This window comes from Heteronotia binoei, chromosome 13 (genome assembly GCF_032191835.1).
Source record: "Heteronotia binoei isolate CCM8104 ecotype False Entrance Well chromosome 13, APGP_CSIRO_Hbin_v1, whole genome shotgun sequence".
In the NCBI taxonomy this organism is placed as follows: Eukaryota; Metazoa; Chordata; class Lepidosauria; order Squamata; family Gekkonidae; genus Heteronotia; species Heteronotia binoei.
In genome coordinates this window covers 47,498,023-47,525,471 of record NC_083235.1, presented here as the reverse complement: position 1 = coordinate 47,525,471, position 27,449 = coordinate 47,498,023, and the positions used below count along the sequence as shown (strand labels likewise).

The 27,449-nt window shown below is 41.6% G+C and overlaps 1 protein-coding gene across 1 annotated transcript; it reads left to right on the top strand.

Moving 5' to 3' along the window:
* Positions 1-2,099: 2,099 nt before the first annotated feature.
* Positions 2,100-27,449, top strand: PTGES3 (prostaglandin E synthase 3). Its single transcript, XM_060253443.1, has 8 exons — positions 2,100-2,589; positions 21,515-21,628; positions 21,715-21,784; positions 22,779-22,877; positions 23,947-24,036; positions 25,280-25,342; positions 25,713-25,737; positions 26,527-27,449. Coding segments are annotated over exons 1-8 (483 nt in total). The 5' UTR covers positions 2,100-2,587; the 3' UTR covers positions 26,547-27,449.

The following is a 27,449-nucleotide window of genomic DNA, read 5'->3' as shown; positions in this document are numbered from 1 at the left end:
GGAGATATCCCCGCCCCGCCTGTGTTCCAGAATCACTAAAACTACCCCTGTTTAGGATTGTTCCCAGAGTTACACTCTTCTAAATCTATTGAAATTACTGGGCATAGAAGGGTGCAACTCTGTTTAGGATCACACTGTAAAGGTGCCTCAGCTCGGGGTTGCTTTGGCTGCAGCAGACAAACTCCTCTGGAATGTTTTTCCTTGAATCCCAGATGTGCTGATGGAAATAATATTTGTGATTCATTTTTAATTTTTAATGTTTTTGTAAAATACCCCCCATAACACAATTAATTTTTTAACTGACAAACTCCTCTGGAATGTTTCTCCTTGAATCCCAGATGTGCTTATGGTAATAATATTTGTGATTAATTTTTAATTGTTTTTGTAAAATACCTTCCAGTAACAAAATTAAATTTTTTAAAAAATTCAAAATGGTCTATAGATGTATTGTAAGGCATACAAATATAGTACAATGCAGAAAAAGGATAAAAAGTTTTGTATATAAATGTATAATGAAGTGGGTTTTGAACAAAATATTCATTATTTCTTATTTTATTGTGAGACAGATGATACATTTTTCTTCATCTTTGGTACATTAAAAGTTATCGTATATGTAATACAGAATATGTATTAATGATGGTGTTTTGGTGATAAAGATATGAAGATACAAAAAAAAGTGTTCTTTATATAGAGGGAAACTTTGTAATAAACTTATTTGCTGTAAAGAAAATTGGAAGCCTATTTTATGACTAAGTAACATTGGCCTCTTCTGGAGAAGCCACCAGGGAAAGGAGCTGTTTGTTCTCTGTCACACAAAGCACTTCTGGAAGTGGCCTGGATGAAAGAAATATGGCAAGCATTCAAGAATTGTTGGATAGATTCAAGATTGAATTGTAAAGAGAGAGAGAAGTCTATTGAAAATGGCATTTGTTGTATTTTTATTTTTTTTTTCATTAGTAAAATGCCCATAATTATGGGGGTACATATATATGCAAAGGTTCTCCCAGGGGAATGAATAACCTCAAAGTACAGACCATACAGGGAAACGGAAGGCAACTTTTGCAATGCTTTCTTGTCCTCACTAAAGTTAACAGCAACCATTTGTTTATATGAGAGAAAGGATTCAAGCAGAGACACCACATAGCTGCAGGTGAACCTGTTCTCTGCCCCTAAGTCTGCCAACATCCAGGTGATGGCTGGAGATCTCCTGCTGTTATAACTGATCAGGCAACAGAGATCAGTTCACCTGGAGAAAATGGGTGCTTTGGAATTTGAACTCTATGATATTATACCCCATTGAAACCCCTCCCTTCCCCAAACCTCAGATTCCACTCCCAAAATTTCCAGGTATTTCCCAACCCAGAGAGGGCAACCCTGTCCTATCCTACATAGCTCCACCCTGAGTTGTGTTTCTTGAAAGTTCTTAATTATGAATCTTTACATATTGTCTGATGTAGGTCAATCACCTTTTTAAAAATAGTTTCGTACATTTAGCACACTGTATATAAGTCACAAGTGCAAAGGATCACTAGAAACATTTAATAAATATTTCTAAATATATCCACAGCTTGTGAAGGATGGATCAATGAAAACTAGAACCTTTTATAAATCTTCCTAAAGAAATTAACATGGACGTTTAAAGAAGGTATGGGGTCTACATCTATAAACAGCAGCTCTTGGGCAGCCCTCGCAGTTGGATTGTTTGAAGGGTAGTAAAAGGGTTTTTTTTAATGCAAATTTAAGCATGGTGTGTGGATCTGTATTCTAAATATACACTTCGCAGCTGGTGGACGACTAGTGTGCACGCAAACCAGTGTACTGTATTAAAACTTGCATAAGAATATGAGTAACTAAAATGACCCGCTTTTGTTTTATTCAGTATCTTCGGTATGTCCTAGTCTTAGAAGGTAAAATGTCTACTGTATTGCAGCCTAAACTCCAATCCTGACCCCAGAAAAAATGGCAGGGGGAGGGTTGAACTAGTAACTTGAGCAGGATATTTTGTTCAGCGCATGCGCCTCGTCTCTGAACCTGGAAAATCTAGAGAGAACGAGAACATGCGCGAAAGATGGCAATGCGCACGCGCAAACTTGTGGGTTGAACTGTAAAGTCTGAGAACGTGCGCGAAAGACACAAAGCGCACGCGCACTGAGGAGGAGCAGGAGGCGGTGGTTTGGGAGGGGGGGTTAAGGCACACGCGCACTAATAAGTGGCCTGGCAGCGCTAGTCTGCGCGCCGTTGAGGCAGCGAAGCGGTAAAGGTGTTGGCGGGTAAAGCGCATGCGCTTTTAGGGTAACTCGGTGGTGCTGGGTGATGGTGAAGGGAGGGTATTTTGCTGCGTCACTAGCCCCTGGGAAGTAGCCGTTGACTGAAGAGGGAGGGAGAGCGCGCGCGCGGTGCTTTGTGGGTAATAGGCCTGAGCCTTTGAGCCTTGAGAAGGAGCCGCAGCCGCCTCGTCCTTGCCAAGAGTCCTCCAGTCCCGCCTTCGTTTCCCCGGCGGAGCCCCTTGAAGATACCGGGACAGGAAGAAAAAACGCAGGAAAGAGAGATAAGGGAGTACGAACCGGAGCCGCTGACGCCGTTCACCATGTGAGTGAGACGGGGCGGCATGAACTTGCTGGGTTGGGAAGGATGGAAATGGATCTGGGTTTATATTGGGTGTGGGGAACCGGAAGTAGCTCCCCGCTTCCCGCTCCCTCAAAGAAAGTAGTTTAGGAGGAGGGGAGAAGTGGGAAGAGCACCAGGAGTTTGGAGCGAAGGGTGGATGTGGGCCCAACGTGTGGGGTTTAATTAGTGCCACGGCTCAAGTACTTCAACTTGCAAGAGGAGAGCAAATAGAAGTCGCGCCTGAGTGGTTGTAGGGTGTTTTTTCACCTCGCCTTGGAGAAGTACAGAGTTGCCAGGCATGCCGCGGATTAGGGAGGAAGGCCTCCTAGATCGGAGGGTGGCTCTTCCTGAAAGAGGCTTTCGTCTTCCTTCCCAGTTGTAATTCAGCGGTGCTTAAATGGCAGCCTTTGGGCCTAGGGGTTAAAAGTTCTGGGAAAGGAAAACACGTGTGTGGGGGAGGAGGTACCGTTCCGTTCACAGGATGAAAGCGCAAACCTGGGTTCACAATTCCAAACTACGTTTAACGATTTCAGCAAAGCTTGAGGACTGCAGCCATAGGCTTCGAAAAATACTGAGATCGGGGATTTAGTTGTCTAGGTAGTTGTTCCTCGAAGAAGAGTGAAACTGGAAGTTCATCTTCAGTTTGGAGGAGGGGAGATAGACGTGGTTTCGGGAGGGTTAGAGGGGTGGGAAGAAGAAGGGACCTGTAGCAAAGCAAGAACTATAAAATGCAACATATGAGAAGGGGAGCTGATGAATGCAGTGGGTTTTAGAAGTGCTGTTTGTAGAGTATGGGCTCTAATAAATTTGAGGGATGTAATCCAGTACAGGTAGGAGTAAAATGGGTTTGAGTGCTTGAGGCCAGTTGAGGATTGACCATGGGAAGTTCATGGGAAGAGAAGCGTGAAGTGACTTGTGGAAGGAAGCTAGTTATAGTTGTAGATGTGAATATATCTGGTTTCTTCAGAGACATTTAGGAAAGTGCTGAGGTTTTGCAAGTACTAGGTCTTAATATTTTCAGGCTTTGCATCAGTTTCCATTTTCTTAAGGTGAGGCAGAGTAGTAAGCACTTGTCATTGCTGCTCATTCTAATATCTCTTTATAAAAATAGAAAATGCTGTGAACTTCAACTTCTTGGTTTTTGGCATCTCTAAAGCTAGAAGGTATGTTAGTCATTCTTCTTGTCACATCCTTCTTGGAAGAGTTACTGCTTTGTTTCCCTATATGTAGTTTTAAAAGGTGTCAGATGTTCTGCTCTATTTCTTTTTCAATGTTGGTGTTGGGTTAGTGCCTCCACTGATGTGCCTCCACTTAATGGATCTTTGTGCATCTGAGCAGCTATGCGTACATGCTTTTATGCAAAGATCTGTATGCACTCACCTGTTGAACCTTGTTGGTGTTGCTTTGAAAAGCTCAGAAAGTAGAATTAAGTGTGTGGAAGGAAGCAATGCTCAGAGACACCCTGTTCTAGGCATAACTTGGGTCAGGAGAAGGAAAAGTAGATTGAACATATTGTCTGAAACCTATGAGTGAAATCAAATTTAGTTGCATTAATTATTTCAGCGATTAGCCTTAAAGCAATAAACATGTATGTGGAGTAGCCTGGAGATGTTTTGACTCTGAACATACTTAGTGACCTTGATAAAATTTCTCCAGTTTAGATGTTAAAGTGTACTGGAAGCAAGGCTTGTCTTTGTTATGGTTTGATGACACTTCCTTGCTAGCAGCATCATCCATTGGGAATGCCCACCAAGTACATCCTCAGCTAAACTTATATATCTGGTACCTGTGTGTACTATAGCATGCACAGGGGAAAACAGCATTCTGGGTTTTTAAGCAAGTTGATACTATAATTGGAAATTTCTGTATATGATGGTTTGTAGTTGCTAACAAGACAGAACCCATGCATGAGGATTCAGTTAAAATCTTTTAAATCAGTTTGAATCTTTTATTGACCAGTAGTTCTTCTAAAGATAAGTCAAACTTGTTATTGTTGATCTTAATTAGAATGGTGGCCATGCTTATGTAGGACTTGTTTATTACTGAATGCAGATGAAATCATTAGCTGCTGGAATATCATGCTGTCAGCAGTAATCCTGCAAACAGGATATTCATAGCAGGTTTGCATGCATTTAAAATGTTCAGGCAGAACATGTCTCAGACTCAGCCACTCATGCCCTTGTACTTGGATTCTCTCCTGCTCCTTCTGTGACTTGCTGTAGAGAGCCAGTTTGGTGTAGTGGTTAAGTGAGCGGACTCTTGTCTGGGAGAACCGGTTTTGATTCCCCACTCCTCCACTTGCAGCTGCTGGAATGACCTTGGGTTATAGCCATAGCTCTGGCAGAGGTTGTCCTTTAAAGGGCAGCTGCTGTGAGAGGACCTACCTCACAGGGTGTCTGTTGTGGGGGAGGAAGATTAAGGAGATTGTGAGCCATTCGGAGTGGAGGGTGGAATATAAATCCGATAACATGTTTTTCTTTGTCTGAACTTGACCTAACTACTTAATACTGACCAAGATTGTGTGTAAACCATGATTTGAAGTGTATTTGCATAATATGGTTTGGTGAAATCTGGATCAGTACTAAAAGTAAGATATAATGGCAAATTTTGGTTATTGAAAGCCATGGTGACAAGGAGGGTACAGGAGCTTGTAGCAGCATGGTTTGAAGAATAGGAAACTTTACATCCAAATTAAGCTATTGACAGCTACTGATGGACTGATGATGCCATTCTTTAGCAGACATCACACAAATCTAACCGACAGGATCAGAATGCAGATGCTAAAAGGATAAACCAAAATGAAATAATTACATAGCATAAAGGGAATTGTAGGGCAATGCTTATGGTGAGAACTTGATATATAGTATTCGTTGTATAAGTGAAAGCAAAACCAGTTCCCCAAGTTCTGTCACACTATAGTGTAACAAAAAATTGAAATATAAGACAGGAATAGGCAGATGGGGGTACATTTGAGACTCAGTGGGTTCTGTTTGTTAATACAAACTGCCTGTAGTCAGCAGCTCTTCTGTGGAGCGGGGGAGGGAATTGCCAAGAATTGGACTGGTTCCCCATCCCATCATTTTGCCAGTTTTTATTTTTTTTTATTTGATTTGATTTATATACTGCTGTCTCCGCCGAAGCAGGCTCAGGGCGGCTGAATTGTTATTAGTTGTGCTCTGCAACTAGATTACTACTCCTAAATTACTAGTACTGTTATAGATGAGCAGTTGAAGTAATTCTCTGGATAAAAATAGCTGGTTTATGGCATGAAAAATATTTGAAATTAAATATATATTTGAAATTATACTTCTGTATCCACAGTAATATCCAGATCACATGAAGTGATGGCATCGCTGTGTTCAGTTTTGGGCACCACAATTTAAGAAGGATATAGACAATCTGGAATGTGTCCAGAGGGAGGGCAATGAAGATGGTGAGGGGTGCGGAGATCGAGTCCTTTGAGGAAAGGTTGAAGGAGCTGGGTATGTTTAGTCTGAAGAGGAGATGACTGAGAGGTGATATGACCACCATCTTTAAATACTTGAAGGGCTGTCATATAGAGTATGGTGCAGAATTGTTTTCTGTTGCCCCAGAAGCTTGGACCAGAACCAACAGGTTGAAATTAAATCAAAAGAGTTTCTGACTGAACATTAGGAAAAACTTCTGACAGAGTGGTTCCTCAGTGGAACAGGTTTCCTCGAGTGATGGTGGGCTCTCCTTCTCTAGAGGTTTTTAAGCAGAGAAGAGATAGCCATCTGACAGTAGTGGTGATTCTGTGAATTAGACAAATCATGAGAAGGAGGGCAAGAAGGGTTGCATCAGTGCTTAGTTCTCTTGGCCCTTTTTTACATGCCCATGGAAATGCTGGATGCCACTTTGGGGTCAGTCAGCAGTTTTTCTCCAGGCCAGTTTATCAAGGGATCCTGTAGGTTTTTGCCATCTTTTGGGCATGGAGCAGGTTTCACTGGGGATGTATGTATGTGGGGGGGGAGGTATTTGTGAATTTCCTGTATTGTACAGGGGGTTGGACTAGATGACCCTGGAGGTCCCTTCCAACTCTATGATTCTGTGAATTGTTGAAAGGCTGTTTTAAGAAGGAATTGCTCTTCTATAGGATGAAAAAATAATCTCTCAAAACCTTGACTTGCCCAAACTGTAGTCCCCCTTTTAAGTAATAATGTCTAGCTATTTTTATCAGAGGAAAAGGGCCAACACAGCAAGGTACAGGGAACCAAGTTGCCAAGAGGCAGGGAATAGGGGAACAAAATTCTGGGGGCTGTGCAGACAGCTGTGTAATGTTCCCTTTCATATGATTTTTGAGTTGGGCCTGGATGATGTGAGTAGGGGGCCCTTGATGGCTTTTGGCAGCCCTGATATATAGGTAACTTTAGATACAGCAGGAACTGAGATGCTGCTTCAAGTCTTAGAAGCATTGTCCTGGTAGGGATTTGCTAACCCTTTTTAAGAGCAATGGATTGCCATGAGGATCCATGGTATGCTTACATCATAGAACAATGGAGTAATATCAATAAAGGATAGGGGCATCTGCATGAACAGGTAGATGTTTGAGGGTAATAAGTATAAATGTAGTAAACTGTTGATTATGTTTGCAAATGAAGTGACGTGTACATGGCTGTGAGAGCAAAGTTGGATAGAGACTTGTGTGTTGCAAGGTGCACGTGAGAGAGAGGTGAAGGGGGTATGGTGGCCAGAGGCCAGTGTAATAAAAGGAAGTGTGTGTGTAAATAGAAGAGAGCAGAGATATTTGAGTGAGATGTTAGTTACTGCCCTGCTTGGAATACAGCAGGATGAGAGCCACCCTTTGCATGTTGCCACTTGTCTTCTGTATTAAGTGGTTTGGATTAAAGAATGTTGCTTGCTTTGGGCCCTTGTGGGAAGAGCAAGTTATAAATCAAACACAAGTTCATCACATATGGAACTAAACTTGTTTTATTTCCCACTGTATTTCAAAGTTTTAGGTGGATAAGAATGCATTGTTACAAGAAATAGGGTTAAACACATAGGGAGTATTATGATTGCCTGTCATAAAATGCCTCAACCATGCTAGGAAATGGGAATCACAAATATGGAATAGTAGCAACAGTTAGGCTGTTTATCCCTTTGATATGGTGTGTAGATGGGGTTTAAACAAATAGAAGATATTATGATTTCCTGTCATAAAGCTTGTCAACCATGCCAGGAAACAGGAGACACAAATATGGAGCAGTAGTAACAATTAGACTCTTTATTCTTTTGACTTGGTGCATAGATAGAAGTGTAGTCTTTATTGACTGCATTTATACCTCACCTTTTCCCCACTTTTGACCCAAAGTGGCTTACAGCAATTTCTTCTCTTCCACTTTATTAATATCCGCAGCCTTGTGAGGTAGGTTAGGGTGTGTGAGTGACTGACCGGCCTACAGTCATCCAGCAAGCTTCCATGGCAGAATAGGGATTCAAACCTGTTTCTCTCAGTTCCTAATCCAGCACTCTAACCAATAAAAGCCATTTAATTGGTTATTTGACCTGTGAACTATCTAATATAGATACCTGCAACATTTTCATAAACTATGGCCAGTCATATCAGATGTAGAAGTTCATAGCTTTATACCAGCTAGTTTGTTGATCAGTGGAGTTACTCCTGCAGAAATCTACTGAATATGTCCTGTAGATTAGAAACATAACTGCAGTTTTTACCCCAATTGGTTGTTTAGAGGAATGTTTGTGTAAGGTTGTTCTGAAACTTCCAGGGCATGCTATGATTACTCTAAAATCAGCAATTGTTTATGAACTTCCTAAAAGTTATGATGGTGGTTTGACTAAATTTCCCCCTGCAGTGTATAGTTGAAAGAGAATGTTGGGTGAGTATTGGGTGAGTGTTAGGGCACACACACGGTTCCTAAAGTGTCACAGAAGCACAGCAGACCTCCCAGTACTTCATATATGTACTCCCATACCCATTCTCGCTCTGAGGTTGAGGGCATCTTGACATTGGGTGATTCCCATCTGTCCCTCAAGGAGGCAGGTCTAAAATTCTTCCCCATTTCCTATCTCTTGGGCAGTCTCCCACTACCTTGCCTCATTAAGGAGAGCAGGCTTTTATAGGAGCTACTCAGCAGAAGACACCTAATACTTCTATTTCTATGTTTTTATACCTAATTTTTCTCGTTTATTTGTACTCTTTTTTTTGCCTGCTCCTTGCTTCCCACTTCTGAGGGTAGAGTTTGTGAACATCAAGAATGTCAAGAAAGCCTCAGATGGCTTCAGTACCAAAGGATTGGGATCACCTTGTCTACCCAAAAATGGGAAGAAAGAACTTCTCCCCAGTGCAGTTGAGCAGGCACAGACCTGAAGAGGAGCATGCCACACAATTTGACTGTGCCTTGGAGAACACTGCAATGGCAACAGCCTATTCAGGTGGGAAGGTCCTCTTTGCCAATAAAGGTGGTGGATACTTGGTCTCAGCGCTCATAGCCACAGTGGAGCACCACCACAGAGCAAGTTAGAGATGCCTGTCCTCCTTCCCAATCCCCATTTTCTGGATCCCTTCTGGAGATAGTAAGTTGGCTTTGCCATGCAATGTTAGACAGTCCAGTCTCTGCAAAAACAAACTGCATCTTCCATATATGGAGCCTGGAAAGTTACTGTTCAAGGTGCTTCAGATCATGTCTCTCCACCCTCCCCCATGGACTGTTTAGGCAAGGAAGTGGGGAAGATTCCTCAGACATGACAGAGTGCAGAGCACCAGCTCTGGCTGATTAAAGCAGCACATAAATATGGCAGTGCACAGACCCCCCACTCCTCATGGTGACCCAGCCCCCTCCTATTGGGACTGGGAGAAGTTCAACAGTTCTTCCAGTAAGGAAGAAGGGGAAATGTCTGGGGAGGAGGTAATAGTGCTGGAGCAATCCAAACATCCCTTTAACAAAGACGACTATCAAGGACTATTAGCTAAGACACTGTGTCAGAACTTGTAACTTGCCTAGATTGACTGTGTAGAGTTAGCATAACTGACTCCATGTTGAAAAAGCCTGCTAACACATTGCCTTTGCATTCATGCCTACTAACCAAGTGCTTTTGCCTTTCAAACACGCAATAACCACTGAAGGGTGACTGATAGCCCCTGGGAAACATCTGCAGGTGTCCTTTGAAGCCGGCATGCCAGGGGAGGGCAGCGGGGTTCCTTCCTCCGCGTCTGAAGATAAGGGGCCTGGGAGCAGACAACTGTCTCCCAAAGTGTGAGAAAGGGTTTTATTGTTTGTGCTATCCATGTATAAAGAATGTGCCAATAGTCACACAGGCTATCAGAGTCAACCTGCTTCTTGACTGAAACTGAGTTCTCAATAAATGTTGTAACTTTTGGAAACAAAGTCCTGCGTTTTCTTTTGAAGTTCCCAGTTCTGACACACTGTCTCTCTTAGAGCCCCCAAAGGCTGGAGAAGGAGAAACCAGTCCTAAAGCCAAACCACGAGCAACAATGATTTCCCCCCATCTAGATTCCTAGTTGTGAGGGAGAAGTGTGGTTTCCAGAATTCTAGGAGGACCAAATGAAAGAGGACTAGGCAAACTCTTTCTAATAAAAAATCTCGATTTAGCAAAAACCCCTGAAAGGGTATTTGCCTTACTGTACTATGGGTCTCTTACAGGTTCCATTAGTGGATGCTCCTGTCATAACTCTTCTTTCAGGGGCCTTGGTTACTAAAGATGAGGACAGATTCCTATGTGAACAACTGGAATGTAAGTTAGATTACATTCTCAGAAAAGCCCATGATGCCTCAGCCCTTGCAATTAGGGCATCAACCACATCAACTCTGTACATGATGGCTTTTACTGTTTGGGCTAGGAAGCTAGTTCAGCTGTACTGGAGGAGAACAAAAACACCAGGAAAGGTGCCAGTAGGCTCCTTAGAGCAGTCATATTTACAACTAATGCCATTCTGGTCTCGCTGTTCTTTTCCTCCAGTGCTACGGTGATGGCAGTAGTGGCATGTAGAAGCCTGTGGCTTGGAGCTTGGCAAGCTGATTACCATTCCAAGCTAATATTAGAGTCCTTTTCATTTCAGAAAAGTAAACTCTTTGGAGACAATCTGGATGACATCCTGGTAGAAACCAAGGGTAAGAAGAAAGCCATGGGTGTCAAACATGTGGCCCGAGGGTTGAATCAGGCCCCCAGAGGGCTCCTATCAGGCCCTCCAGCAATTGGCTGTCATCTGCTTCCTCCTTTCTCTTGCTTCCTTCTACATCACAGCCTGCTTTACCAGGCTTGCTCAGTTGCACAGGAGCTTCAGAGCAAAACCTCTATTTTCTCCATTGGTTGAGGCTTGTCTCTTGGGGAGGAAGGGGGGGAAGCAGAGCTTGTTTTGCCAGGCTCTCTCAATTGCATAGCAGAACTACTGAGCCAAACCTCTCTTCCTTTTGTTGGCTGAGGCTCCTCCCCCTCCTGGTTCCCTGGGGAAGGAAGGAAAGAGCCAGAGCTTCCTTTGCCCAGTTCCCTGGATCTCATGAGAGAAATACAAAGAAAGCACCTTTAGGACCAATGAGTGCTAACGTTTTAAGCATGTTTTATTTTAAATGCTTTTTTGAAATCTTTAATTGTGTCTGTGTCCTTTATAAAGCTTCTATCTCTGCACACATGGCCTGGCCCAACAAGGTCTCATTTATGTTAGATCCAGCTCTCATAACAAATGAGTTTGACAGTCCTACCCTAGACTTTACAGGAGAGGTGATAAAAGGCACTACCTTCTTTTTGAAGCCAGCATACTCTTCTTTGCTGCGGGGGTGACCAAAAACACCCCAATTTGAACAGACAAGCATTTTTCCAACATTGAAAAGGGTGAAAAAACCCAACCATCCACAGCCCTTTAATTCCTGTAAAGAAAATAAGCCCTAATAAAAGAGAACATGGCACCAGATTCCCACAAGTAGGAAGATTATCTCACTTCCTCCCTCAGTGAAGTCAGTCCAACATGGACCAGTGGGTAATGGAAATAATAAAAATGGGATATGCAATAAAATTGGAATTTTCCCACTAGAAAGGTTCCTTTATTTTCATCACCTAGTAAACATAGAGGCCACTGAACTGGCCCCTAACTGTGAAGCATTATTAGGGCTTTACTCAGTTTTCTTCACAGAGAAAGGAGGATTGGTGAGTGATGCTAGGTTTAAAGTATTTAATATATTTGTGATCCACAAACGCTTCAGGATGGAGACACTCTCATGAAAGTGCTTTGCCTACAAGATTTCATGGTTTCTGTAGACCTCGCCATGGCATATCGCCACATTTCCATTCTTCTATTTCACCACAGATTAATGAGATTTGCCTACAACAAGATATGCTACCAGTTCAAAGTCCTACTCTTCAGACTAACTCTGGCCCCAAGGGTGTTCTCCAAGTGATTATGACCTTGGTAGCTCTTCCGTGTCAAGGAATCCATGTTCATCTGTTCCTGGATTACCTACTAACCAGATCGCCATGCCTAATACAAACACACACAGACATTCTGTCTACCACTCAATGTCTAGCCCACCATAGATTCCTTATCAGTTCAATTAAGAGCAATCTGATTGCACCTTAGCAGATAGACCACCTGAGAATCACAACAGATTGCCCTGTAAACGCTGTACCTGCCAGAGAAGATCCAGAAAATCTCAGACATGGCAAGACAACTGATAAATTCCAGGTCATCATCAGTAATGACTCTGGCAAGATGGCAAGGTTTAATGATTGCTTGCCTGGACTCAGTACCATAGGTAGTGCAGTGGTTATTGAGACTTTTCCAGCAGCAGATCCTTCAAAAGGTGGACATTCCCTTGATTCTTACCTGCCCTCTTCAACAGGGCCTTGCATTGTGGATCCCATGATCCAACCTGAGCAAGGGCAAGGAATTCATAAAGCCTCTCATAATCCAGATACTTACAGATGTGTGCCTGATAGGCTTGAGGGTAACATGTCTGGGAGAATCTGCATCAGGGACCTGGAACTTTGTCGAGAGGAAGATTAACATCAACCTTCCTGAGATCAGGGCAATCATACCGGCCCTAGTCGTGTTCTATGATGCAATCAGGAGTAATAATGTCTTAGTAAGAACAGACAATATCTTATTGAAACTTACATAGACAAACAGGGCAGGGTCCACGTCTTCAACCCTACACACAGAGATAGCATTGAGCATATGTTGTTCAGAACAGAACCTTGTCCATATGCGGAGCACACCAAGGGTGAGCAAAATGTGCTAGTGGTCTCAAATGGGAGATATTCCTACAGACTGTGAAATGCTTCTGCAACCCATTCTTTGTCTCAGACCTTAATCACCATGTACCCAGCTTTGTCTTAAGGACCCAGATTGGGGGGAGCAGAGCAAACAGATGCTCTAATGTCCCCCTGCTACCAGGCATCCTTTAAACCTTTCCACCTTTTTCACTACAACCAAAGATGCTGAGGAAATTGAGGCAAGAAAAAGTAATGTTGATCTGCATAGTCTTCAGTTGGCTGCTCAGATTCTGGTTTTCAGCATCAGTGGAGCATCAGTAGAAAATCCTTGGAAAATTGTAGTTGGTATGGCACACAGAACCAGCATGGCTACACTACTGGCTGCATGGGAATGGAAAGGGAAAGACTCTAAAGACTGTTCTGCAAGAATCAAGTATCACTCTAGTCCAGGGGTGGCCAGCGGTAGCTCTCCAGATGTTTTTGCCTACAACTCCCATCAGCCCCAGCCATTGGCCATACTGGCTGGGGCTGATGGGAATTGTAGGCAAAAAACATCTGGAGAGCTGCCGTTGGCCACCCCTTCTCTAGTCTGTAGATATCAAAAATTTATAACTCTTAATGGAAGGCATATGCCAGATGGTTGAAATGGAAATACGTAGATCCATTCTCCCCTGTTACAATAAATTCTGGAGTTCCTGCAAATTGTGTTAACTAGGGATGGGCATAGACTGATCCATGGATTGCGATTCACGCATGAATCAGGCTGATTTGCGGTTCATTTTAAACGGGTTTGTTTGGTTCATTTTTGCAGTTTGCTTTTCAGGCAGCCTGGCACTAATTCAGTCAGTTCCTAGGCAACTCTGGGAGTGGACATATGGGACCCCTGGAAATGCCCGTAGCAGTTGTCCATAGCTTGATTGGCAGCTCTGGAGCCAATAACGGAGCTCCCATTCTACTCTATGGGAGAAGACATCCTGACTCTGCTACTTTCACTTTGTTGCATGAAGAGTGAAGAATTAATTGTTAGAGCTGAAGCTGAGCTTTCTTGGGGACACCTGCTTTAGAGGCATTCCAAATCCAGTCTTTGCCAAACTTTGAGGAGAGTCTGCTGAAACTCCTGGTGAATTTTCACCTCACAAACCAAACAAACCACAAATGGCTTAGGCAGCCATGTGAACCACAAAACAAAGCACTAGTTCAGGCAGTAAAACAAACGAAGAACCAACACCAACCACAATTTTCCCATTCTGTTCCCATCCCTTTTGTCAACCAAAATATGCTACACAGACAAATGGCAGCCCTGATTACAGTGGTCCCAGAGTTTGATGGATGGTCTGTATCCAGATAACTTCACATAGTCAATTTTCTCACAAGAGTAGCCTATGTCAACAAAACACTCTGTCTTTATCTCAGTGAGTTCACCTAACAAGGGGCTGAAAATGTCTAGAGTGTTAATAATGTCTGAGGCAGTGCATCTCCCATGCTTACTAAGATAGCAAGCTCCAGCTACCCCCTGGAACCACAGCTCACTCCATTCACAGTGCTGCAACTAACACTGCATTGAATGCTGAAGCTTCCATTGAGGAAATCTTTTAAGGCAGCTACACGGTCATCTCTATTGACCTTCATCAGAGCCTACAAAATGAATATCCTTGCTTGCTCAGCTGACTTCAAAAGAAGAATATTACAGTAAGTGGTGCAAGTGAACTGGTTTTCCCACCTGGTGCAACTGCTGTTGGATTTCCCATGTCAAGCTGCCTTCCCTCTCAGAGCAAGAAAGGAACATTAGCACTTATTCTGCTTTGAGGAAGGGAGGGCATCTTGTTCCATTCTGATTTGCATGGCAGGAAAAGCTGTTTTCTCCATGTTAATGCCTCCTTGTTTGTTCTGTTTCCTATTTCCTAAAATGTTGAATGATTTACCGTATTTTTCGGACCATAAGGCGCTCCGGACCATAGGATGCACCTTCCTCCTGGGGGGCGATCCGCTGCCTCCGCCTCCGATCCCGGTGCTTGCTTTAAGCATCAGAGCTGGAGCCAGGCAGACAGGCATGAAGGAAGCACCCGCCCCCTCCGCAAACCCAGCACTTCGCGAGCGCCGGCTGTGGAGGGGGCAGCGTGCTTCCTCCGTGCCTGTCTGCCTGGCTCCAGCTTTGATGCTTAAAGCAAGCGCTGGGATCGGAGGGCGGAGGGAGCGATCCTGGCGCATGCTGTAAGCGTCAGAGCTGGAGCCGGGCAGACAGGCACGGAGGAAGCACGCTGCCCTCTCTGCAGCCGGCGCTCGCGAAGCGCTGGGTTTGCGGTGGGGGCAGTGTGGAGCGATCCCAGCGCTTGCTGGAAGAAGCTGGAGCCAGGCCGGCGCGGGGGAAGCGCCGGGATCAGAGGCAGAGGCAACAGATTCTCCCCCCCCCCCCCCAAGGAAGGTACCTTCGCTCCATAAGACACACACACTCCCCCCCACTTTTTTTTGGGGGGGGGAAGTGCGTCTTATGGTCCGAAAAATACGGTACTTGGTATTTTAGTATAGACACTGCTTTGGGGTTACCAAACTGAGGGTAGTGATTACTCTGCCCAGGAGACAGAAATCCTGGAAGAATTTTAGTCCTGCCTCCTTGATGGACAGATGGGAATCATCCATGTCAAGATGCCCCTCCCTCAGCAGAGGAAACCTTCACAGTAAGTGTGAATGTTCCTTTCTAAAACGGAAAAAATTTCCTGAAGGACAAAAACCACTGTTTTGGGAAATAACTTTGTAGAGCAGCCCTTAGAACAATGATTTCTTGTTTAAAAAAAGAAATAATATACAGTTTCAGTGAGCTGAATCAAATGACTTCTTGTTGGCATCCTAAAGAATCTTTGGCACAAACTTATTTTACAGTGGTCTTTCCTAAAAGAATGGAAAGCATGCTTGGAACTTATCGTACTCTTTGTTTTGTAATGCTGACATGGTTGTATATTCTTTGGAGCTAAAGTATGTGTTGTATCATCAAAATGTTTGACCCAGCTTCATAGAAGAGAATATTGGCTTGATGGAGGAGAAAAATCTGTGCAGCTAGTGTTACGATTCATGAACAAGTTGCGTAATTGGTTAAAAGCAGAAATTATTATGTGATGGGAGATGTGAACAGATGCACTACTTGCCTTTAGGATGAGGGTAACCACTGATGTAAACCAGGGCTTGACAAATCTCAAGTTCCAGGTTGCAACGGCTGCTGAAATTTTCATTGTGGTTGGTGCCTGATCGTCAGCTCTGGTTTTATTGTAGCATCTCTCAGCAATTCTCAGTGGAAGTACAAAGGGTTGAATTCAACCAGCTTTTCCACTGGTGAAAGAGGAAGGAAGAGGTTTCCTTTGACCATTAAAAAGGCTATGTTTGGGATTTGCATCGACTAAAGTCATGTGGAATGCGGCCTTTAATAAGGAAGGGGGTTGGTGGAGGTTGAATGAAAAAGCTGGCTGATGCAATCCAAAGCTTACTTATTTTACATCAAAATGCTTTGTTGTAAAACGTAAGTCTGTCATTGATTGTATATATGCAAACTTAACTTTATAATTTCAGTGGTAGTGGATAAATTAATTTCTGTAGCAGGCACTCAGTGAGATGGAGGTTTTAAAAGCACTATTGGAATCATAAGAAATTGGAGATGAGTTAAGCTGAGCTAGAGGCTGGTTTAACAGTAAGGATTAGCCACAATGGTGACAGTAAGGATTAGCCACAATGTACATTTATTTATATATTACTGTGCCATAGCTTTAATAAAATTAAGTATAAAGAAGTTAGGATGGTGGTAGAATAATTAGAAGATAGTTATTAAAATATGAAACTCCGAAACTGTAAAGGCTGAAAAAGGAGTCTGTTTGCTAAATTTTTGGTATTGCTCCTTAAAGCCAAAGAAAACTCTCCAGTGCCTGATTTAAATATTTTATTGTAACTTTAGCACTTGTGCTCGATAAGAGAACATGCAATAAAAACAGGCTGAATTGCTGAATCACTGTCCAAATGTAACAGTATTGTGTTTATTCATACTAGCCACTTTTCTACTGTGGTTCCAGCCATAAAATAATTTTGCTACAAAATCAACATAAATTTAACATAACAGTAGGTGTTCCGTGTTTTAATTGTAAGTTAAAGCTATTGAATTGGTTATGCTCATTTTGTGTAGATCTCTGCAGGTTTGAAGGTGGCTAGGGCAAGAATGTGGATATTAATTACAGCTGTACATTTTCTCTGTCAGAAAGAATTTTTTATTTGCTTGATAGCATCCTTTTATTTCACTAATTTGCTGTATAAAGTGATGTTGTAAATTTTAAGGTACTTGAAAAGGAAGGAAAATCTTTATCCTTATGAGTCTAATTTTAAACAGTAATTGAAATTTTGTCTCATGTTCTCATATAATTTCTGTCAATGTGATAAAGCTGTTTAGCATCCTAATTTCTGTCAATGTGATAAAGTTATTCAACATCTTAACCATGTCGCTGGTTAATTCTTCCCCCTTCCCATTTTTTTAAATAATTTTAGAGTAGTAATTCTTTTCATATGCAGTCTTTAAGATCAAGTTTAATTTTGCAGCTTTTACCAGTTTTAGAGTATAGAAATATATCCATGATGTTTGAGTGGAAGATTCTGCCCTTAAATTTTGTTGCAAGAATTTGTAAATATTAAAGTAAGCAAAATGTATTTGCTTAAATAACAAAGCAACTGTTTAAATTACAGCAGTTTGGTCAACATGCCCCTGGACTGAGTTGGTATTTTGAAATTCCCATTGAGTTCTTTGAATAACGCCCAGATGCATTAGGAAACTGGAATGCTGAACAAACTGCTTTTCTCAATCTAGAATTGTACTCTTTGAATAAACTGCCCTGGTCATGAATTGGGCAAAATCAGCTCTTACTTTTGCACTTGAAATTTAAAGAGAGGAGACTGGTGCAATTATATATGACTTTAATTCTTATAGCTTTTGTTTTGATTGTGTCAAATGAAATAACATGTGCTGGCTACGTTGTGTTTTGTTACGTCAAGACTAGGGATAGGGATGAAATTGGAAAATGGAGGTTCGGCCTGGTTTGTGATGTTGTATGAACTGCTTCAAACCTTTTCTGGTTTGCAAACCAGTTCAGGTTTGTGGGGTTCATAAAACCTATTTAAAGGGAACATTACTTTTAAATGGATTTTGACAGTGGGTGCCATGTGGGAGTGGAGTCCAAGCGGCAAATTCACCCAGAAGTGTCTGCTGTCAAAACCCATTTAGAGTGCAAGTGGTGAATTCACCACTTTTTTTGGGGGGGGGGGGGAGCAAAAGGCATCATTAAACTGGCTTGCATCTGTTAGATGCCTTTAGTCTAACTGGCTTGCAAGCAATGCCTTTCAGTGTCTTCTGAGCTCATTGGTGGGTTGCAGCACCCAGCGGCCACAAGCTGAAGGAACCATCACAAAAACTATGGTGATTTTGTGGGATTGCAAGTACGAGGGTCACAAATCAGCCTGATTCATGATGAGCCCTGGTTTGTAATCTGGTTTGTGCCCATCCCTAGTCAAGATCATAGCAACAAAAATTCGCTGTTCCAGGGCATAACCATGCACTGTTTGTTTAGCTGAGCTTATAGATTTGTAAGGTTCTATATTTTTGCTTACTGTTCATGGATGTTCAAAATGTGTAATACAGTATCTCATTACCATGTACTGATTCCTAGGAACTCAGGATCCCATGTGAGCACTTTAAAGTAAGGCAGGGTTTCCACATGCTTGTAGCTTGAAAGCACTTGTAGAGGTGTCAGATCTTATGCTCCTTATTTAGGGGCTGGCAGCTTAACTGTCTGAAATATTATCATGTTCCTAGGCCTAATGAGGCCTACAGGCTCCAAGGAAGCCTGTTTAGAGTAGCTACAGGGTAGCTTATATTTCCCAGGATCTCTTCTGTCCCTAGTGGGCAGCAGTTTGGAGGGAAAATTTGCCCAGTGGAGACCAGAGGGGTGGAACCTGGAAGGAAGTAGAAGGCCCAGCTAGAGAGGGAGTATTGTTTTCTCTGGAGAGGCTGCAGTCAGGAGAGGTCTCTAATGGCTGACTGGAGAGAGGCTGAAGCAGGAGGGTTTCCTCATCCAGGGAGAGGTGAGTGAGCTGAAAGCAGAAGAGAATGTGTAGCTAGTTGCATCAGGGCTTTTATTTTCTTTGCACTACCTTTACTGTGTTTCACTTTCACTGTTGCACTAACAATTAAAACCACTTGATGTTCTTGAGCACTTAACTCATTTTATCTTTTCAGATGAATAAAATGTTTAATTAAAAAGGAGCATGTAAAAAAATGTTTCAGCCTGTTATATTACATCTGTCTTACTAGATAAGGCTGGTGAGGTCTCGGCACCGGCATTCAGAGGTTTACTGCCTCTGGATGTGGAGATTCCCTTAGGTCATCATGGCAGGTAGCCACTAGTGGACCTGTCCTCCATGGATTTCTTGATTTTGCTTTTAAAGCCTAGTGCTAGTGGCAGTCATCCGTCACTGAATTACTCATTGTGTGAAGACTTTTCTTTTAGCTGTTCCAAATCAACTTCGTTAGATGCCTCTGAGTTCTCCCAGCCCTGAGAAGGAGAAAATTTTCTGTACTCCATGTTGATTTCTGTTATCTCCTCCCCCCAGTCTTCTCTAGAAATTGAAAAGCCCCTTAGGATGTAGTTCTATTTTTTACACTAGTCATATTTATAATTACTGTGTAAAGCTAAGCCATTCAAACGTCAAAAGTTACTAAATGTATGACACGGTACTCTATTAAATGCTAAGGTATTGAACATAAGCAAGGAAACCCGAAGGCTCATGGCTGTAAATTGCTGGCAAGTAACAATTTTACTATAATTGTGACTATAATTATTCAAAAATTCCAAATGTGCAGAATAAACAATAAAAAGTTTCATATGTTTGTTCTTCCTGTCTTCACTTTGACCTGACAAAACAAGTTCAACTCCACTGCAATCATTTCAGTGATCCAGAAGCAAAACCAGTGCCCTTCTTCAGAGATTGTCAGTGGCGTCAAGACTGAACCCCAGTTCTCTTAAGTTAATCATGGGGCCGCAGGCTGAAGCTGGCCATTTCTCTCCTTCTCTGAAAGACTTATCCTAATTTGCTGGACTGGTTTGGTCTTTTTGTTAGGAAAATGCAACACAGCATTTCCTAGGGGAAGATATGAAGATTTGCACAACCCCAGTATGAATGTCTGATGAAGCCTCTGTGTGAAACGGCCGGCTCCAGCCTGTGGCCCCATGATTAATTTAGAGAATTGGGGTTCATCCTTGATGCCTCTGACAATCTCTGAAGAAGGGCACTGGTTTTGCTTCTGGATCATTGAAATGATTGTAGTGGAGTTGAACTTGTTTTGAACTGCTGTTTGTCATCTCCCGGTTTCACTTGGAATTTGTTAGGTTGAAGTGAAGACTGGAAGAACAAACATATATGAAACTGTTTTTATTGTTCTGCATGTTTGGAATTTCTGAATAATTATATTCACAGTTTTGAAAATTGTTGCTTGCCAGTAATTTACAGCCGTGAGCCTTTGGGTTTCCTTGCTTGTGTCTTTTCCATGGCTTCCTCTTGTTGCTTAAGGTATTAAACAGGACAGCTTAGGTTTGATAAGACATTAAGTCCTGAAATTCAGATTTAATAGAAGATGTTTCAGGTTACAAAACTAGATTTTATATGCATTTGCCTGTGATTAAGTGCTGCTCTTGAAATGTATTGACTTTGCTTTTCTTGTCAGCTACAGCAATAACTGTCCCTTCTGGGTTTTTTGTTCAGATAGTTGCTTGAGAGCCATTAGTCTTGGGATTTTTCCACATTCTCATTTTCCTTGCTTTTAAGTTCCTGTTTCTTTGGGGGAGGGGTGTGTTTCTGCTCCACGCATGTTTTGCTCCCTCTAGTGGCTGGAAATAAACTGTTGTAAATCAAATAAACCACTAGAGGGAGCAAAACGCTTGCGGAACAGCCCCCCCCCCCCCCCCAATCCCCCCAAAGAAATAGGAACTTAGAACCAAGGAAAATTAGAATGTGGAAAACCCCTTGGACCATGTCTTCTGGTTCTTTGGAAATTTTGTTACTTGTAATAAGATTCGCTATGGCAATAAATTGTATCTGCAAGGGGAGGACAATTATCAAAAAGATACATAGACATATTGGGAGTGACTGTGCATATATTGATCTACATTGAATAGAACTCAAGACAGTGCCTTGCTGCCTGTTATCATATTAAACAAGCATCAAGTTCAGGTGGTAAACAAAATACATTGGCCATTATTCCTGCAAAGCCTCTTCATTTCAAGTCAAGCATCTTACTTAGTTGCTAACCGTAAGACAAATATGCCTTGGTGAACTGTATCAACTACTTAAAATTCCTAGGCATGAGAATAGAGAAGTGCTGGAGGGTGGGGAGGGAAATGCAGCATCACTGATAAACACTAGCATGAAACTTGGATGTTTCCAGACCAGGTACCTGGGCTTTTTGAGCTTTGTGATGATTGCTACTGTCTGTCTTTGGTGTAGATTAAAGACTCTACAGCAAAAAGAAGTGGGTGTTAGGGAAGGACAGTCAACAAGCATATTAGTAAAAACACAGATTAGAGAATAAGGGTATCACGCCATGAGCACTTAGTCATTTATTGCTTTATGGAGATGTTAACTGAATATTTTTGATCTAATTCTTGAATCATCTTTCTAGGCAGCCTGCTTCTGCAAAGTGGTATGACCGAAGGGACTATGTCTTTATTGAATTTTGTGTTGAAGACAGTAAAGATGTTAATGTAAATTTTGAGAAATCTAAACTTACATTCAGGTAAGCAGGTAACCATGAATAAAGGTTGTTATTTAAATTTCTTGTTTTTGAGACTGTGTTAAGAATATTTTTTCCTTTCTCTGCAGTTGTCTTGGAGGAAATGATAACTTCAAGCATTTAAATGAAATTGATCTTTATAATTCTATTGATCCAAATGTAAGTTGCTTTCCCCTACTTCATGCTCAGTTTTAGCATGTCAAGAAAGCACTTGATATACATTGTTAATTTGTTAAATAGGCAATGGCATCAAAATTTGGTTGTGGATTGTACTGACTGCTTTGATAGGGTAGATCTCACTAGAAAGCCATATGTAATGTGGAGAGAAGTGCTTCTTTGTGTGCATTGCCAGCAGCTGGATTTTCGCTAATATGACTTGATGACTATTTCTGTGTACTCTATTTATAGAATTCTAAATATAATCCAGTAGCAGCCATTAGAATAATGGTCCTGCAGCATGGTCTGGAGGCAACAACCCTACTGCATCTAGATAAGTTTGGGTTTGGTCCGTGTCTAGGAGACCTCCTGAAAATTCCATGGAAGAAAGTCAGGATATTAATGTATTAAAGAACAGTATTTGCAGCCTGTTTCTCTCTTACTGCCAGTCTTAAAAAGCTTTTCAGTGATGATGATCTGTTTTGTTAAACCTGCCATACTTGGAGACTTTTGCTGTTGTCTTTGGAATGGATTTTTTCCTGTACTGACAGCAAGAGGTTCTTGACCTCAGTATAGTCTAACTCACCTGATGAAAAGTTAATACAAATAAGAGGTGGCTAGTTGCATGATCAGTTAGATAAATGCCATCCCAGTTGCTTTAGGTCCCTGTATACTCTGAAGCCTAATGCTCACAAACAGATGAGGTGATAAACCTGTTTCTCAGCTGGATTGCAGGTTGGAGCTCACATGATTTAAGTCCTCATGATTGCACGCATGAAGCTATAATGTCCAGGAAAAGGGGTACTAGCAACCTTGATATGTTGTTTTCTGTAGCAAGAATTAGGAGCAGTGGTTCTTCAAATGCAATCCATCAAATGAGCACCACTTGGAAACTGCAGTAGGGGACAGTCCAGACCCCAGTTTATCCCATGGTTTTCTAAGAGCCTAGTCTATCTCGTTTGTGTCTTCTGTGTTAAAATAATTATGTCCTCCCCAGGAATCCAAGCATAAAAGAACAGACAGATCTGTTTTATGTTGTTTACGAAAAGGAGAATCTGGCCAATCGTGGCCACGATTAACAAAAGAGAGGGCAAAGGTATGCCATGTTTCATTGTACAACTCTAGCCTGCTTTTCAGCTTTTCTTACTGTGTGTCCTCTTTCTATATCTGTTTCACTTTTTGGTGTCACCAGCCATCTGTTCTGCACTCGAGATTTTTCACAGTTTGTTTCGGCACATAAGATCTGTGACTCTGGGCCATTTATTTAACCCCTGGCGTTAGAAAAATAGAACAAGGCATTTCTAAACATACAGTTTTAACACCACTCCTCTTAACACAGAGAAAACTAAAACATGTCTAGAGAGTGGGGGATGTACATTTTCTAAATACTGTTTTTTTTTTTAACTTTTCTTCAATTGGGTTGGGATGATAGGGTGGTTAGGGGATCTGTTCCCTGTACAAATCCAGTGTGCATTAGTCAGGATCCAAGAGGCAGTCAGCCCAATTGGTTCTAGGTAGTGGGAAGGAAGCATCTTTTTCCCAAGGATTGCTGCCTGGAATTTTACACTCCTATCCCAGAGAGACACTATGTAGCTTATAAACAATACTAAAACAATTGCATAGTCAATGGATGCCAGACCCCCCCCTCCCTCCCCCAGCGTGTGTAAGGATCCCCCGGTTTCAGTTACTCCTCTCTATCCTGCAGTTACTCCTCCAAACATGCAAGAAGTTGGACGTAAGCACTTGTGGGAAAGGGCAGGATATAAATCTAAAAATTAAATTTAAATTAAAACATGCCTAGAGTTTTGCCCCAAACCTGAGTGTTCTCCCCCTGATGTCCCTAATGTGCCTGTGTCAATGCTGGGTCACATAGCCACATCACATTTATTTTCAGACTTCTTCCTTGCTCCTGGTAAGTTCACCCTCCCATCCTCTGCTGGCAGGTCCTAGCAAATGTGGCATAGTCACTTTCTTATACAAATGCAGTCACCTCTCCTAAACAGAGGGGATAGTTTGTAGAACAGCATGTTCTGTGCGTCCCTAAATATGAAAATTCATCTGTGGATATGGGGCACACAGGAAGCAAACTTTTGAATGTTTTTAACCTTCATAAGTATTTTGCACTCAGAGGCGTCTGCCTAACATGCATATTTATATATACACAGCTCAATTGGCTTAGTGTGGACTTCAACAACTGGAAAGACTGGGAAGATGACTCTGATGAAGACATGTCCAATTTTGATCGCTTTTCTGAAGTAAGAGGAATATTCCCAAATTGGTGGTATCACAAACCACCTTTTCATCACACCTTGATTTGGCTGAAATTACAGAACAGATGTCTTTATTCCTAAAAACCTGTTATGGTATTTCACCCCAAAATTCATAATATACAGTTTGTATTTGCATACCAGACAAACTTCCCATAACATTCCAAATTTACAGCAAAATTCATTTACAAAGATTCTCTGAGTTATATACATATGGTAAACATATATTCTTGCGAATACCATAGCTTCTAGGCAGAGTAAAATCACAGCAAAAGTATACAAAAAGTACTTTTGATTTTTGCAAGTACCTTTGCCTTCAGATATTATAGGATTCATGCAGCAAAGAACCTTCCTAAGATTACAAAGTCTTTAGGCATATTCTTATGACAGAGCATCTGCTAGTACATTATCCCCAGTGGGATACAGTGAGGCTCAAATTCAGGCAATTGCCTGTTGCAGCAGTTTCCAGTTCTGGGTGTGATTTGACTACACAAGAGAAATATATCTTGTCATAAGCTGAAAAGCCGCAACCCCCCCCCCCCAATAAAATAAAATAAATAAAGACAAACTTTAGTTGTCTGTGACCCAGACAATGGTGAAGCATTCCTTTTGTATGGTGGAACAATTCTGCTTACTTGGTAACAGCTGTCTGCTTGGGAAAGCCACAGGATGGGGTAGCTGAACCACCCCCTCTTGCATCAGCTTAGGCTCCCAGTCCCCTCTCAAAAGCATCTGTGCTAAGAACAAAAGGTGTTTGGAAGTCTGATGTCCGCAGGATTGATTCAGCCATAAGCCTGACTTTTAAGAGTATCAGACATCTGTTGACAGTTTTCCATCCAGACTACCTTGTCCGGGTGGCATTTGTGGCACAGATCAATTAAAGGTGCAGTGATCTCGCTGTAGTGTTTGACAAATTGTCCACAAAAGACTGAACTTCTTTATGTGGGAAATAGGCCATTTTAATTGCTTCCGCTTTAGACACAAACAACTATCTTCTGCCCTAACCTGGGTTTTGAGTACACAACTTCTGGTTGCCTAATTTGGCACTTGAAGGCTTGTAGAGTTATCCCAACCATCTTGAAGGTGCTGCTAGACTTGTCTCTATATGAGCTAGGTGCTCTATTAGAGGTGTGGGTATCTTCTCCCCCCCCCCTCCCGAATTGTGATTTAGGTGTTTGAATTGAAACTAAAAAATGTCAAGTTTCCATTGACGACGACTTTTACTATCTAGATGATGAACAACATGGGTGGTGATGAAGATGTAGATTTGCCAGAAGTAGATGGAGCAGATGATGTGAGTAATAAAAGTGAATAAAAGTATTCAATGTCCATTTAATTTTCCCCCCCAGCTGGAGAAATGCATTACAGATGGCATCTTCAAATTCAGTCCTTGAGACACAGCTGTATATATATTCTGTAAAGAAACAGTTGCCATGTACATATGATAAAGATTCCTTTATAGTATTTATGTATGGGTTAATTTTATCAAATTAAATCTAAATTTGGTCCTGAGTTTAGGTCATTAAAAGTTCCAGATATATAGTTGCTACCTTTTAGAACCTGTGATGTAAACTCCTTGGATCTTGGGTAGAATCTTATTTCAAAGTATAAGTAGTGACTGTAGGAACTGGTTTATTTACTAACCTCTTAACTTTCTCATTTAGGATTCACCAGACAGCGATGATGAAAGTAAGTTGTTCCTTTTGTTTGTACTAGCTGTGTACTTCAGGTTGAGTTAGGCGAAACTGACACTCATGAATATTTACCAAATTGTTCCTCAGGACAAAGGTGGTTAAAAACCTATTAATATGTAGCACTTCGAAGAGAATGGAAAAAATAGTTTATCTCTTAAGATTAATGTTCATGAGAGCAATTTCTTTGCATTTTTTTCCCCTCCTATTGCAGGTGCACTGTAAGGTGAGGAGAGGTCTGACTGAGGATAGGGCCTCTGCCTTGTTTTGTTAGGTATACTCTACTCCCAGTTGGTTTTGACTTAGGAATGACTGATGCCTCCCTGCAAAAAGGCCTGGTTGATTGAACACTTGAGTGATGTTTTAACTAAAATACCATTGCTGAATTCCTTCATTTGGATGGAAAAGAAGTTGTGAGCCTTTGTTCTCCCTCCTTTAGTATATTAGTTTTTGTCACTGAGTAAATGTTTTAGAACCTCCTCTTAGGGCAAGGGAATCTCCTGCAAGCCAAGAAGGGAGGATCCATAGGTTGTGTGTTCTGATGGTAGAGTGGTGAGCACTGCTGTTTCTCCTCCCAGCATGAGAGGAATGAGAGATGTTTAGAACTAACCAGCCATAATTGGTGTATAGTGTACTATTCCTGTATTTGTCTTTACAATAGTTCAGAGTGTGGATTGCAAAAACCAAGACTTTTTCTTGAACAACATCAAGGGCTTTAAAAAATAGATCATAGTGCGTTTGTGCTGTTGCTCTATAGTATTCAATGTTGATTTTATTTATTTTCCAGAAATGCCAGACCTGGAATAAGAGAAAAAGTTGCATCTTTGGGGACTTGGGGGAAAGAACTTCATCACAACATTTCATAATTGAGATATGAATTCCTGAGTTGATAGCTCTACAGGCAGAAAATGCATCCTTTAACTCCTCTTCAACCTATTTTAAGTAGCTTCACTGATTGGTGCGTACCATTGTTCAGGGCAGTCTTAAGCCACATGAGGCAATAATGATATGCATGAACATTTTCCAGACTTCCAAAAACAAAACAAAAAAAGAAACCAATTGAGGTATAGGCAATCGATACAAAACAGTTGCAATAAAAGGGTTTACAGCGCGCACGCCTCTTTGCCTCGTCATAAGATACTACAATGGAAACTCTCAATTTACATGAAGTGGTAAATTTTTGCTTTCCCCCTCACATTGTGGACTGCAGATAACTTAAAAAGTTTCAGATTTTATACCTGGAACAGAACTGGCTGAAGCAATGTTTTAATTGGCTTTCAAAATTAAACTGGTAACATGCTGTACATCTAGGGGTGTCTTTAGGGTATGTTCCACTAATGTTCAATGCTCTTCACTTTGTTGTATTTAATCACTAGTTAGTGTTCAAAATATCCTAGCTAAAACTATCAACCCCTTAAAACTTAACATGGGTGAAGCCTGTACATTTGGTTGTTTGATCCTCAAAGCTCTTGCATCTCAATATGGGGGGTGGGGTAAGAGTCTGTACGTTGTTGCTTGTCAATCTGTACATTTAGACCAAATTGTATTTGCACTGTTGGTATGAAAGCGAGTGACAAAATGTTAATACACTATTTGATCTTTTTTTGTTTTTTGACCAGCTTATGATAAGCCTGAAAAACCTCAATTTGTGTTCAAAGCAGTGGGGATTTTTTAATGTCTACATTATTTCTAATAAACTGTTGAAGACTC